General features: G+C 36.0%; 1 protein-coding gene and 1 long non-coding RNA gene across 10 annotated transcripts; both read right to left on the bottom strand.

The window, feature by feature from the left end:
• Nucleotides 1-2,248: 2,248 nt before the first annotated feature.
• Nucleotides 2,249-4,365, bottom strand: LOC133727415 (E3 ubiquitin-protein ligase APD2-like). The gene is made up of 5 exons (XM_062154996.1): nt 4,019-4,365; nt 3,559-3,702; nt 3,380-3,449; nt 2,576-2,891; nt 2,249-2,479 (listed from the first exon to the last, which is right to left on the bottom strand). The coding sequence occupies exons 2-5, from the start codon at nt 3,658-3,660 to the stop codon at nt 2,398-2,400; spliced, it is 570 nt and encodes a 189-aa protein (XP_062010980.1). The 5' UTR covers nt 3,661-3,702; nt 4,019-4,365; the 3' UTR covers nt 2,249-2,397.
• A 1,207-nt stretch (nt 4,366-5,572) lies between these two features.
• Nucleotides 5,573-11,999, bottom strand: LOC133721466 (uncharacterized). 9 transcript variants are annotated; one of them, XR_009852202.1, is made up of 13 exons: nt 11,715-11,999; nt 11,432-11,525; nt 11,212-11,275; nt 9,865-9,997; nt 9,626-9,692; nt 9,289-9,441; nt 9,031-9,196; nt 8,807-8,943; nt 8,576-8,718; nt 7,925-8,159; nt 6,815-6,951; nt 6,340-6,387; nt 5,573-6,091 (listed from the first exon to the last, which is right to left on the bottom strand). It is a non-coding gene; the product is annotated as an uncharacterized LOC133721466 (long non-coding RNA). The 9 variants fall into 9 exon arrangements; XR_009852218.1 differs by lacking the exon at nt 9,289-9,441 and having other exon boundaries at nt 5,573-5,768; nt 5,978-6,091; nt 11,715-11,998; XR_009852201.1 differs by lacking the exon at nt 9,289-9,441 and having other exon boundaries at nt 11,715-11,997.
• Between the last annotated feature and the right edge of the window lie 3,496 nt (nt 12,000-15,495).

Raw genomic sequence — 15,495 nt, 5'->3', positions numbered from 1 at the left:
TGCCGGAATGGGTTTGATGAGACATGAGAGAGAAGATGAACAACCTGGCTTTGAGCCCAGAAAAAAATAAAGAAAATAATAAATTTCTGGGTATTATGTTTTAAAAAGTGAAAATTATAAAAACTAACGGCGTTGAGTCTTTCGTTAGTGAAAATATAGGTGTCAAAATATTATGAATGTGACAGAATAGAGACACAGAAAATAGGGACAGCTAATCTCCTTCCTTAGTATCGTAGCTCTGTAGCATTTAATCTTAATAATATTTTTTTTATAAATAAAAGATTTTGAATTCGACTCACACAATGATTGAGCTATTCAAAGGCCAAGAGTAGCCCTGGCACCCCCCACCATTTATAAAACCTGCTAGTTAGCTTCCTACAATTAAACAATTATAAGACTAAATGAATGGAAAACCACTATGAACAAGTTTCTGGCCCTCAATCCATATAAATGATTGACAAAACAAATATCAATTTAAAATTAGAACTATAATCATTCTACGAGAATTGTTTTGAAATAATGTTATTTTAAATAGTTGTATAATGGACTCTTACATGTCGACATTTCGGCATTCTGTCCCTTGACCAACATACAAATAGTTGTTGCGTATTCAACATTCTAAAGTTGCTATATGATTATCGGAATGCCACACAAGTTTCTGAAGCGTGACATTGACGGCTTTGGCACGTCTACATTAATGTTTTAAACCATTTTCAAGTATTTTTGTTTTTAATTTTGTTGCAAGTTGATAAGGATGAGATATATTCTTCCATCATAGATATATGAGCCAATTTTTCCTGCGTGGACCCAAACGCAACCCTTATCAAGTGGTTCAGAGATGTCAAGATTTTCTCACCAAGTTCAATGGTTGATACTTTTCATCTGTTGTGGTTTTTACGTTTTTTCTTCATCATTGCATTTAGATTTATATAAAGAAGAGTGATTCTTGCGTGGGGCAGCCGCACCGCCACGTGGTGCGGCAGGCCAATCATTCCCCTAGCAGGGGGTATTTTGGGTATTTCACATTTAAAAATCAGGGACAATTTCGGAACAAAGAAAAAAAATTCTGAGATTTGATTGGGCAGCCGCACCGTACACGTGGTGCGGCTACCCGCACCTAAGAATTGGCCTATAAAGAAACACTAGGCTTTAAAATTAAGCGAAGACTAGGTTGCTGCACAAGGCATCTTTTAGCCTCCCACAAAGCTAAAAGTCATCATGTTTCTGTTGGGCCTAAATGATAATGAATCTAAATCAGGGCCCATATCTTTTTTTCTTTTCTTTTTTAGTCTGAGGGCCCATATAAGATAAAGTTCAATTTTAGAAAATAAAAAAATAAAAAGAATTTACAAAGTGTTTGTGATAAATTCACAATCGGACTTTAGGATGCACTAGCAAACTGACTCACGCAATGCTGCGGGGTTTTTTTTTTTTTTTTTTCCCAAGTTTCATATGTAATAGATGAATACTCGCAATCTAATAAACATCAACGTTACTTAGAATATGATTTGTTTAGTTGTTGATAATATATTAACAACAAATGAGATACAATAAAAAATAAACTTTTTCCATGATTTGTAGAAATTTACAAATACAAAACAGAATTGTTCTTTCTTTAAAAAAAAATGAAAGGATATGGCAAAATTGTAAAAAAAAAAAAAAATGATATGGCAAGATTATAATTTCAATCAAAAGCAAGGGCCAAAAATGTATTTTCATTGAACAGTGAATGAACGGTGTATAAACAGTGCTCCAGCAGTATATGTATGATAATTGGTTTGTTGCTGGCAGAAGCTTAGGGCCGTTCTACTGGTCTTCATTTAACTAGTGATCTTCACATTAATCATATTCTGAAGTGTTAGTCAGCCTCTAATAGCAATGATACTGGTTTACAGCCTCAAGATATCTTATTTTCAAGCTGCAAAACTCCTATATTGTCCTTTGATTCTTATTCCATCTATCATGTTCATAGGGAGAGGAACATGGTGGCTGATTGTTTAGCCAAGAAACACATAGATGGATTTTGGCCTCTTGCATTTACCAAATCCTCCTATCTTTGTCAATCAATACTTCAATAGTTTTGGATGATACTAATGGCCTAGTTACTCCTAAATTTTTTATAACAGTTGCAGCTGATTAGATTTTTTTCTTTTTCTTTTTGGGCCTCCTTTAATTGCCCAATTCAATAAACAACCACCATTTGAGTTATGGGAGAAGAGGAGTTGGAAAATCTATATCAGTATAATAATAAAATAAAATAATAAAAACTTCATAAATAGTCGAATATATTAAACTAATAATATTTCCTCAATTGCCCAATCCAATAAAGAAAAAAATGGCCATCTAAATAATTACTTCCTGCCCAAGAATACAAGATGTGACAAGAAAAGAGACAGTTTAGGATTCAATGCACAACTTTCTTACTTTCCTAATCAATCTTCTGCATATTGGACATGTCCTATTTTCCCCTTCAAAGATCCTGCAACATAATTAAAGATAAAGGTAAGCAAATTTCATCATTTCTTTTTGTGCAAACCGTATGTTGAATTCCTTTTATGAATTCAATACCACATACCTTTGTGCACAATCATAACATGTAGCACAGTGACCACAAGGAACCAAGAAACAATTCCTTGGGTCAGTGTAGCAGATCACACATATTTTCCCATCGTATAACTCCTCGGACGAGCTAGTGATGCTGCTAGTACTGCTGCAATTTCCGGATTCGATATCCCAGTGATCACAAGTCCCGTATGTTACCGGGATTGTCTTTGCCGGCGGTAATACTGGGCTGCTTTCGGTGTAATCGAAAACATCCTCTGCAGTGCTCCTCCCGTCTTCATAATCGCTTATGTACTTCATTATCATGTATACAACAACTACAAGCAACGCTGCATAAATGGTCAAAAAAAACGTTAGTTGTAGACATGGTTCGTCCAATAGAATATAAAGCTTCCAAGAGAAAATTGCATCTAATAAGAGTGATTACATAAAATGACTTTTGCTTGAAAATTGGTCAAAGTTAGGCTTGTTGTCTTCGATATATGACAGTGACAAATATCGTTTAGTAATGGGTCATGCCTAAATACACGTCTTAATTATTTTACTATCTAGTAAAGATATTTATGATTTAAGTTTGAATCTTTTTGGTACAATATTTGTATGATAAGAAAATAGGACTATGACCGTTCAAAGCATTACAAAATTGGTTAGTGTTAGTTACTTTGTTAGATTAGTCATCTTATTAGAGAGTGAAATAAGACCTACGAAATAATACATCTTATTTCATTGTCTAGTAACATAACATGAAACATGAAACGTTTATAGCGAAAACATGTTAAGGAATTAGATCGAAGATTGAAAGTAATTAATTACTTACTTAAAATTGTAACGTAGGCAAGCAAACGCATTAGAAAAGTAAGCGTGACGTACCAATCTATCAGATCATCCTGTAAGTATTCGAAGCAATTTTTACAACACTGAATTAGAAAATTTTGAAAATTCAGAAATTATTGCATCAAGATTCAAGAAATTTGACAAATATATACAATGTCTTACATCGCTTGAACCAACAATGCTCGTAGTTAAATTATAGGATTGAGAATTGGTCGATTGAAGAAGCTTCCTTGGAAATTCCAGTCCATCTAATGTGGGAAACATACTTTAGAGCTGTAAAATGCCTCCACTGTTTATGTTTGTGCCCTGCATTATGAAAATTGAGGTTTAGAATAGGTTAGGCTTCTACAAGAAAGAAATTTGCTTATATTTTCTTATCAAAAACGGGTTGAAATATTTCACTGTATCAGTTTATAAACTCCTTTGAAATAAATGCAAGAAGCATCAATGTGGGTTCCTAAATACAAAGTAACAGGCGATTTAAGATTCGAGTTATAGCCCCAACGTTCGAAGTTCATTAGTGTTAACTCGAGTGGCATGAGATCGATGATGGCAGAAAAATCATAAGCAAATTAAGACAAAAGAAAATTTAAAATCGAAGGCATTCTGCAATCTGCATTACCTCAAAACACCTTGAGTTCATTTCTGAGTTGAATTCCTGCTTCTGTAGAATCCATGGCGAAACGGTAGAGTTTGAGAAGATCGATCTCAGAAGGGATGAATGCCAATGCCAACAATCTTTTCCAGAACTTCACTGAGATCTCATCAATGAGAAACTGGAAGAAAGGTTGTTGCTTGGTTGAAAGACTGGCTACTCATTGAGATGAACGCTAACTTATTAACCAGCACATCTAATAATAACATACTAGTCAATGAGGCTAATGCACACAAACTGTGTACCAACAAAATTGGGTGAAGCAAAAAAACTAGCTTGAACATGAGGAAGGTGGTCCAAGCTATATCACGTTGGAAACCAAGAAAACATAAATAAACTACGTAGAAGCTAGAAGGTGGAGATATAGAATGGTAGTTAAGTTTGTCCAGAACTGGACAATCTCAACTAACAATCTTTCAGAAGTCTGGTAGTGGAAATGCAAGACTTCTGTCTTGAAAGGTAGGTCAACGTATGTTTTCTGGTTGGGAAGGTGGACAATCCATACCCCAAATTTGGAATTGGAACATGGTCAACTACTCAACTTCAAGATGAGGTGAAAGAACAAAACTGATTGGCTTTATGAATTTTGCTTTCAGTTTTTATGGTCAATTGGGAAATGATAAATTATGAATCTGCTTTGAAATTAGGATGCCAAAATGTCAAATGTCAATTTGAGTTTTCGAGTCAAACTGTGATAAAACTGAGTGCGCACTCGGGCTTCCCAAATGTACGAGTTCAACATGTCATACATTTGTGGGTAGTTACTAAAGAGAACCTAATCAACTTTATTGTAATGGACCATACTACATTTGGGCTTTCTTCCAGAAGACATGTGAACTGTGTTTGTACTTTTGGGCTGTATCAATTTTTTTTTTTTTTTTTTTTTTTGAAAGGGGCTGTATCAACTTTGTTGCTCGGTACTCGTACATGTCTCCTTTTTTTTTTTTTTTTTTGAGAATTAGAAATTTAGAATTTCATTCGGATAGAATCAAACAAGTACAGTAAGATGGAGCAGTCATCCTTGACATCATTCTAGGCACGATAATCTTATGTAGGGTCTGTAGTTCCAGCAATAATTTGATTATTAAATTTATCCGACCATCTAATGATATATTCTCACCATATCTATTCACACGTTGTCGCATGTATAAATTTGAATAAGTGAATTATATCTTTCGTTTTTCATATGACAATAAACAAAAGTGTTTCGTATATAAAAACTTGTATTTCTAAAAATTTAATTGATATGGCAGATGTGCCACCTTTTTTAAGAGCCAAAACAATCAAGGAAAGCTAAGAAAGACATAGGCCTCATCAAAAAGGCCACGGATCAAGTGGGCCGATGGAGGCCAGCCAAAAAGCCCGCAAAAATCCGGTCCGGCCCGTAAAAGGCCGTAAACTATTATATATATACTAGAAAAGTTGGCCGCGCTTTGCCGCGGAATTTGCTTTTGTTAAGATATAATTTAATAATTATGACTTCATTCTACTGAAATAGCAATGAAGATTGCTTGCATGTAATGTAGGGTTCATTCAAAAATACACACATATTCAAATTACTTGCATTGTTAGAAATTGAGAATCAGACCTTTACAAAGGAAAAGCTCATTCCTTGAGAGATAACTATAAACCCAAAACCACCCGAAGCACGGTAATTATTCTCTCACAATCCGAAGCAGCAACCAGTGGAGGAGCTTATGCCTCACGGGCACAAAAACTGCAAAAAAATGCAAGAATAGTGAGAGATAGCACATGACCTACAACCATCTTCAAGCAGTTCATTTCCTCTACTACTCTTGCTGTGTTGTAAGGAGAGGGTCAGTTTGGAGGTAGCCTTTTGTTGTTGGTGACTGAAATAGTCACAACAGAGTGACACAACTTTCAACCCTTTAACAGATTCCACTGTACAGTGTTCAGTGATCATACCAATATTTCCCAGAGATTAACAATTAAAACAGAAACACTCGTTTCTTGTTATAAACTTCCATGTTGTTCTATTCAACCTCTCTTCTCTGCCTTGGCCGGGTAGGGAGCTCTCCCCTGTATAATTTTTATCCAAAAAGCGACAATCAAAAAACTATTGGAGAATATTCCAGCAATTAACAAATTATTAACAAAAAGAAAAGCCTAAAAACCCATCACCAGTTTTACCAACCTGGTCAATACCGTAAAAGAAGATACATAACAATTAAAATCATTCAAAATTTGACTAAAATAATCACAGCAAGGAGAAGTCGAGAGAATTGAGCATGTAGATCTGGGAAATGAGATTCACTTATAGTACTGACCGATTTGTTGCTGGGATGTTCCTTCTTGTACTTCTCTCTAAACTCCACCTATTCAAAATCGAAATAAAAGTCAGCCAAATAAATTCACACAAAAAAAAAAAACAAAAAAAAATTTCACAGATCCAAAAAATTCATGAACATGCTCAAAGGTCACTTTTTCCTCTACTCAATCAAATGAGTCCCACAACCCCAGCTGACATGTAAATAAATAAAGGGAGACAGGACCTTGAACCCATCAAATCTGACTTGAAAAAATTGTTGGGGGACTAACAATCAAAATTTAGTAGCTGTAGTTTACCAAAAATAAATAAAAAGACAAAATAAAACAGTGTGAAAGCTACAAAGAATAAAGAGAACTGCATAGACTAACAAAATACCACGAATGAGCAATACATTGTGAAAATACTATATGAACCAAGGTCCAAAAACAATAAAGAGCCTGCATATCTTCATTGAGAATAAAATAGAATTGTACATGAATATCCAATAACAGATTTCGGAACTGGAGAAGCCAACACCAGAATATCTAAGAGCATCAAAGGAGGGTTTTACATGCAACCATTTTTTATAAATCCTTCAATGTAACCCTCTTTGAGTTTCTCTAGTACATACCTGAATAAAAATAAGAGATTCAGATAGTGCAAAATAACTAACAAAGCAGCAGCAGAAGAACAAAGGCATATATGAATATAGTATGAAGAATCGATGCTCAGAGGCATATATGAATAACTAACAAAGAAGCAGCAGAAAAATATGCTCAATTGTTAAAGAAGTTTTAAGCTTTTGCATATATGAATCCAACCGCACCCGATTAATTTCTCTCCAATAGTTTTCTGATTGTCGCTTTGTGGTTGCTTTGTTTAAAGAGGAAATATGAAAAAGTTTTAACATTGTTTAAAAATTTGTATCACAATGTCAACAGAGGCATATAATCCATCTCATCTCATCCCTAAACCCATCAAAACTTAAACTGACAGCATATAGTGTATTTAGAAAGGGGCAACAAAAACCCTCAATTCGAGAGCATAGTTACTTAATGAGGCCATAACAACTACATATTATTAATTAACCTCCCAGACCCTAACATGCCACTGGGAATGATTCCCAATTATAATCATAAGACATAATTGAATGATCACAGTCCAATACAATTCTACTATAGTTGATATTGATTTCCAAAAATCAACTAACCATATATAGCAAAAAGCTATAACTGTAGAAACCAATTCTCAACAACTCTACTACTTGCGTATAAAATCAAATGAAACTCCAGAGCACTACGTTTTTCTTTTTCTTTGAGAATCCATGAAAATTAAAGCATAACCCATAGTGATGACAGGAAAAAATAAATAGAAAATATGCAAGTGGGAAACAAAATTCAGTTAAATGGGAATGGGAAAGGAAAGAGCAGAAAGCAACGGTTACCAGGAACCAAAAACATTAGTTGTTTGTTCAAGATACCCGCAAAATATGGAGAAAAACCCTATCAAATTGGGGATCATAACTGAAAACAAAAACCCTCTCAAATTGGGGATCATAACTGAAAGCAAAGTAAAAAAAAAAAAAAAAGGAAAACCACATATACCTGAGCATCATTCCGGCATCAGTCTTCGAAAAACAACAAAATCATCCCCAGTCTCACTGAAATCAAGCTTCAAATTGAAGGCCTGCTCTAAAGCCCAGTTGATTTTGGCATCCATATTCTCATACGGGTCATCCTCATTCCTTCTAGTTCTAGCACGTTGAAGCTTCAATAGTTGATATCGTGGTGAGCACTGGGGTCTCTATTATTCCTCTCAACTCTTCGCTCTCCTCTCAAACTATGACCCATTTGTAAACACAGAAAAAAAGGATCTCTAGTTATAAATGTTCTAATGTTGCCAAGAATTTCCTATTTGTGAACATTTTAGTTGTAAAAAGGAATCAAAATCATCAACACAACCGAAAAGGAGGTGATATTTGACTGAAGTGATAATTCACACATATCACACATCAAACTAATCATATTTTAACACAATTAAAGAAGCAAAACTAAAACTTCTAAATGAACTCAATGTTGGCAACTTGATGATCAAAGCAAAGCAATGAACTCAATGCTGGCAACTTGATGATCAAAGCAAAGCAAAATTCCAGAATTGAAGACATTACAAATAGACGAAAATGAAGTCGATTAAAGAGATCAAAATTATTGGAAAATTATTGCAAGATCATCATGTCCACCAGCAAATGTGCAAACCTTAAACGCATACTGAAATGTCCTCCAGAGCATTTTTGAGATTTTAGCGCATCCTTCGAATTGCTTCTTATAATTTTGGGTTCCAGTAGCCTACGCCTCTCCACTGGTCTGTACTTCTCTTATTTCCTGCAACAACATAAGGTCTATTTCAAAGTCAGTTGACCACTTAATGATTCTTAATAAGTTTTCCAAAGTTCAAACACAGTAACTAAATATGTGAAACTTTCTTACTGAACTACTCTTTAGCGCCAGCTCCATGCAACTTCTCTTACCCGGATGAGGATATTGAAGTCGGTGGGTCTTTTGACTGAAATTTCTTAATTTCTTCATCTTTTGTTTGCTCCGGTTTACCTATTTTTCCTTCTGATCTGCATGTTGCTTCATTTTTGTTAGTCAAGGGCAGAGATAATCAAAATACATGAAATGAAATTTTCTGTATAGGAGGTTGAGTTTACCTTGGTGAAATAACGCTCAGTCTTCTTAATGAGCAGACAAAAGGGGAGCCTCTATTTTCCAAATGTGTAGTTCTGTGATCATTGCATTTAATTATGAGTGGAGTGCTGCTGTTGTCCTCATAGTTCTTAACTTCTTTGTAGTGATTCCTTCAAACCTTGATAAAACCTGCACATTGGAAAATGGCATATTACGTAAGTATAATGAAAATGAAGATTAACAAACAGTAACAACAAAAGTGGAAGATGACTTATACTAACCTATGTCTCAACCAATCAAATGTTCAAGAATGGAATCTAATTCTTGTGGAACTCTAACAGCTCATTCATGTCTTTTGTTTGGAAAGAACTCCCTTTTCATGTCCGTTAAAGCCTTTGAATATTTCTGAACATCTTCAATTTGTTGAAAGTATGCTGATATGAGGCACATAAATTGAATGGTTTTAAATTTTTTCTTTCTGTTCTACTTAAATTATTATAATTAAAGGATTTATGAAAGTATGCTGATATAAGGCACACAAATTGAATGGTTTTAAATTTTTTCTTTCTGTTCTACTTAGATTATTATAATTAAAGGGTCTATGGAAAACATAAATACCTTTATGTCATATCTGCTAGAGCAGCAGGCATGACTTTTTGAACTGCTGTGCTGCTCCCAGCTCCACCTACAGCAGCACAAAAATGAGCTTTTTTATTTTTAGGTGAGAACTGAAAAGGCCAAGCAAAACAACGATGAAATTCACACATCATAAAGCTAGCTACGGATAGGCGTTCACTAATCAAAAACCCATATATGAAAGCTGTTGGGCAAAAAATCTAATGAACCATGAAACTTACCCCTCCATATACATTAATATCAAGGCCAATCTTGAGAAGATGAGCAACATTATTCTTCAGATACTTCAGCACAGCGTTCCTCTTCTTCTTAATCGTCCCTAGCCTCACCTTTATTCTCTTTATATCAGACTTGCTGCATCAAAAAGACCCAAAATCAGAATCCAGAACAAAACTTAAAAGAAACAGGAAACCATACTCCACATAAACTTGGGCAGAAAGACAAACTGGGTTTAAATTCATCATTAAAAGCCACAGTCACAATATATGCTGATGAATAACAAAAAGAGAAGGGAGTCTTGCATATTGTGTCAATAACATCTATAGCTCAAAAAGGAAAACATAGTTTCTGGCATTTAGAGGTGTTATTAACTTGGTACAATTATAAATAAAGCCACAGTTTTTCAACCAACAACAGATGGTCTTCAATTTTTTTTTTCCTTTCATGTAATGTATACTGTGGTATGCTTAACATGATCAAACAAAAGTCTGAAAGAAAATGCAATGCTTCTTTCATAAGAAGAGAACAGCTTAGGACAACTTGAAGATTCATTCAAAGAGTATTACAATGTTTCCCACCTAATGAGCCACAAAATTTTCTGTAAAAAAATGTAACTGAGAACCAAAAGACACAAAATATTTATAATTTGTGATGATAAAACCACAAAGAATCATGAAAATCAAACCAGGAATGTTAGGGAAAGGGAAACATCTCCTCACGACCAGTCAATGTCCAGCTTAAATAACATTCAAAAAGCAGGAACCAAACTTATACATTTATGTGATGAACCTAGAACTGATTTTTATCCTAGAACACAAAACTTAGCTGTTAAGAAGAAGTCCAAATGTATATTTAAAATGAATTTGAAGTATGTAGTTAGATAATTGAAACATAGATCTCTACCACTGAACATTTAGGGATGTGTATTTAACAACTCACTATGACCACACATAGCAACTCACCCAAATCCTACTTCCCTCAAACACCAAAAAAAGCTCCTTCCCTTAAGCACAGACGTACTGATCCAGTATCGTCCTGCTCCTTGCAAAATCACAATTCAAAACATCAATACGAATGCGACTACAAATTTCTTGGCAACTGATATTCAAAACACTTGCATCCAATTTTCTGTAAATTTAATTACTCTTACACAAAAAGTAATAAAACAAATAACACACTAAATGAACCATGAAAATAATAAAACAAAACGTGTGCCAAAGAAAATAATATATAAAGAAAACAAAGTTAAAAAAAATAAAAATAAAATAGAAACATGTAAGAAGAATTCAAATATATGGTTTGACATGAAGCAAAGTGATAAAAGAAAGGAAGGAAGCAACAAACTTTACCTTCTGAAGCTGAAGAAGAGCTCATTTTCCCATTCATCTTCTTCAATTAGCAAAGCTAAGCACACTGCAAAAATATCACTACATATCGTTTAGGAAAATTTAGAGAAAGAAAAAGCCAAAGAACCAAATATCTATTCACCAAAACATAAACCCAAATCCAATCCTTCACCGAAAAATTTTAATGAGCAAAGCTGAGAAGGGTCCAAATCTACATAAATACCAGAAATCCATAGCAAAAGACCTTTCTTGGCCATAGAACACCTTGGTATCCACGATTAAGCCTCCGATGGCAAACTCCACACTACTGATGGACACTGAAAACCCAATTCCCAATCAATCAATCCATCCCAAAAAAAAAAAAAAGAAGAAGAAGATGAATTCTTCGCAGAGAAATTAAGGAAACGAATTCCCAATCAATCAATCAATCCAGAAAAAAAAAAGAAAAAAAAAAGATGAGTGTTTTGCAATGAAATTAAGCTTTGGGGAGTGAGGGTTTCGCTTACTTTTGAAGGGAGGGCCTCTTCTTCTCCCCCTTCTTCCCCTGTTTACTTCGCTCTATCTTTCTCTGTGTCCAGAAAATAAACCAAAACCCAAAAGCTGAAGCGATGGGTTTTCTTGTTGTTAATTTGACCTTCATGAATTTCGATCTGTTTGTCTTGCCGGTTTATGTATGATTCCTTCGGGCTTGCGTTGCAGAGCAAATAACCTCTCTCTCTGTCTCTTTTTGTCTGTGTCTATCGCTCTCTATGACACCCACCCGATCTCTCGATCGATTTCCTCTGAATCTATGACACCCACCCGATCTCTCTATCGCTCTCTATGAGACCCAATAATTGAGCTCTCTCTGAAGTTCTCAATCCTTATCCATCCAGGGTAAAAAAGGACCTGAATGGCAGTTTCGTATTTCCCTAGACACCGGAGGGTAAAACCGACTGTCCACTGTACTTAGAACAGTGTAACAGTGCATCGACGCTTTATATATGTATAATATATATACAGGGGCGGAGGGAGGCAGGGCCCAGTGGGTCCCGTGCCCCACTCAGTTTTTGTAAAAAATAATAATATATATATAGTATATTAATATTATTACTATTATATTACAATCTGATTTTGTTATATATTTTTAAATTAATTAAAACTTTGGCTAACGATGATGAGCACGTGAGTTTCTTTTTTGGTTCTTTTTTGTGAGATAATTTGAGATGTGTTTGGTGCTTCCAGCCTCTCAACCTCGATAATTAATCACCATAAATATTATATAATATTTACATAATATTTTTCTTTCCCAAATTTTTTTTAACATTAATAATAGAATCAGTTATAGTTAATAATTCCTATTTCCATATTACTTACAGGTTTTCAAGTCTAATACAGATACGATTTAAAAAATATTTTATTATATCAATAACATGTGTGCGTGTATCGTCAAGTAATGATTCTCAGTATTTTCTGCTATGAACGAGTCTTCACCCGTTTACACAGTCGAATGGGTGACAAGTTTATGAATGATTGCTTGATTTCATATATTGAGAAAGAAAGTTTTATTAGTATAGATGATGAGATTATTATGCAACGATCGATTTCAAAATATGAAATTTGGTCGAGCACAATTACCATTGTAATTGATAGAAATTACATATTTTGTATATTTTTATATTATTATTTTTTTGTGCCACAGTAAACTTAAATTCCTGGCTCCGCCACTGTATATATATATATATATATATATATATATATATATATATAGGGGTTTTGTCCATTTACCCCATTTCTAGAGATTTTTTTCCCACTTACCCCATTAAGTTTTTTTAATTCTCTCTTACCCAATACACTCTAAGGAAGTCTTCCCTAATACCCCATTAAGATTTTTTTTTTTTGTTTTTAATTTTTTTTTAATACAATTTTACCCCTCACCCCTTTGTTACTTAGAGAGAGAGAGAGAGAAAATGGAAGAGAGAGAAACCATAGGAGACTTCGCCGGAGCCCGTCACCGGCAGCCGGAATCCGATCACCGGCTGCCGCCCACCGAAATTTGCTGAAAATCTCACCGGAAGTTTTTTTTACCCCCAATAGACATCTATTGCCCCCTAATAGAGGGGCAATAGAAGTCAATTGCCCCCCAATAGACGTCTATTGCCCCATAATAGACGTCTATTGACCCCCAATAGACGACTATCAGCCATCTATTGCCCCCCAATAGACGTTTAGATTACCGAAATGGTAATTAATCTTCCTAAAACTACACAAATAAAACTTTGATTAAAGAAAAAAAAACGAGCAGATTACATCAATTCAAAGCGTCTATTGCCCCCCAATAGACGTCTATTGCCCCCCAATAGACGTCTATTGGCTCCTAATAGAACTTTCAATTGCCGGAATGAGAACTAATCTCCCTAAATTTAGACAAATAAAACTTTGATTAAAGAAAAAAAAAAAGATTACATCAATCCAAAACGCCTATTGCTCTCCTATAGACGTCTATTGCCCCCCAATAGACCTTTAACAAGCCTCTATTGCCCCAATAGAACTGTTTTTTTTTTATTTTTCTTTCATTCTGACCTTCTGCCAAAAAAAAGAAGAAGAAAGAAATTGACTTGGGCACCCAGAGAAAAGCTCTGGGCACCAAAATGTCGTTCACACTCCGCCACCCGGCGCACCAGATCAACGTTCTCCTCTGCCACCGGCCTGTGACGAGCGCCGGAGAGCCTGGATTGAGCACCGGGGGTCGAGCTCGAGCGCCGAATCTCGCCGGAGATGACTGATTTGCAGCGGGCAGCAGTGGAATTGAGGCGAACGCCGGAGATAACTGATCTCTTTCGCCGGAGATCAATGCGATTCCAGCTCGGTCAACGATTCCAGCTCTGCCGACGCTTTTCTCTTCCATCATCGGATCTGCAGCATCGACTCTGGTTCCGAGTTGTAATTCCAGTTTAGATTCAGGCTCCGATTGAACATCAAACTCTGGCGTTGGCTCCGGTTGAGCGCAGGAGACCTTGATCTAGCGCCGGAAAGCCTTCATCGACACCGGAGAACCTTGGTCTAGCGCTGGAGAACCTTGATCGAGCTCCGGATAGCCTTCTTCGAGCACCAGAGAGGCTAGATCGAGCGCCGGAGGGCCTGGAACGCCGGAGGGCCTACGTCGTACCCCGGAGAGGCTGGGTCCAGAGCGCCTGGGTCAAGCGCCAAACGCCGGAAGGGCTAGGTGGAGCACCGAAGGGGTTGGAACGTCGCCAGAGCTGGAGGTCAGTTGGGGGGGAGAGAGAGAGAGGAGAGAGAGAGAGATCGGGGATGAGAAGCTCGAGTGGCAGTATGTAATTTATTAATTAAGCAGAGGGCAGAATAGTCATTTCTCTTTAAATTGGGTTAGTGAGAATAAAAATCTGTTGCTGGGGTAAGTGGGATAACTTTGGCTCATTTTGGGGCTTTTGGTCAAGAACCCATATATATATATATATTTTCTATGTTGATGTGCTCATATTTCTAATATTTCTATGCCTCTTTGGCTCTTTCTCAGTTTCTCTTGGTATATATGTTTAGTTCTCCTTTATTTATGGTTCATTTACGTTAATTTAGTGTCTTTTTAGGTGTGTTTCAAAGAAAGAAGAAAAGAAGCTAAGCTGAGCTAACTAACACATAAACTGTTGTGCAGAACACCTAACTTCACTGATTACTGAGAACTGCTCGGATGGAATTAGGAGTTGTACCCTATATGCACGGAAAGCCCTATGTGTCTAGTTTCTGAGGAAGTTAACGGTTTGAGATTCTGACTTTTCTAGGAGTTATGGCAATTTAAGTGAAGGCAGTTTCAGCTTGGACGGGAATCTGCAACATCTTTTACAAGTTCATGTCTAGAACCTAACTTCGCTGAATTACTGGGAACTGCTCGGATGGAATTAGGGAGCTGTACCTTATATGCACGGAAATCCCCACGTGTCTAGTTTTTGAGGAATTTACGGTTTGCGATTCCAAATTTTCTAGGAGTTATGGCAATTTAAGTGAAGAACAGTTCAGCTTGGACGGGAATCTGGCAACATCTTTTACAAGTTCATGTCTAGAACCTAACTTCGCCGAATTACTGGGAACTGCTCGGATGGAATTAGGAGCTGTACCCTATATGCACGGAAAGCCCAATGTGTCTAGTTTCTGAGGAATTTTACGGTTTGCAATTCCGACTTTTCCTAGAAGGAGTTATGGCAATTTAAGTGAAGGCAGTTCAGCTTAGACGGGAATCTGCAACATCTTTTACAAGTCATGTCTAGAAGGCCCAGCACATATATTTGGAAA

Source organism: Rosa rugosa, chromosome 1, assembly GCF_958449725.1.
Source record: "Rosa rugosa chromosome 1, drRosRugo1.1, whole genome shotgun sequence".
NCBI classification, from domain to species: Eukaryota; Viridiplantae; Streptophyta; class Magnoliopsida; order Rosales; family Rosaceae; genus Rosa; species Rosa rugosa.
The sequence above is the reverse complement of the archived record's forward strand: the minus strand, read 5'-3'. Positions and strand labels throughout refer to the sequence as shown.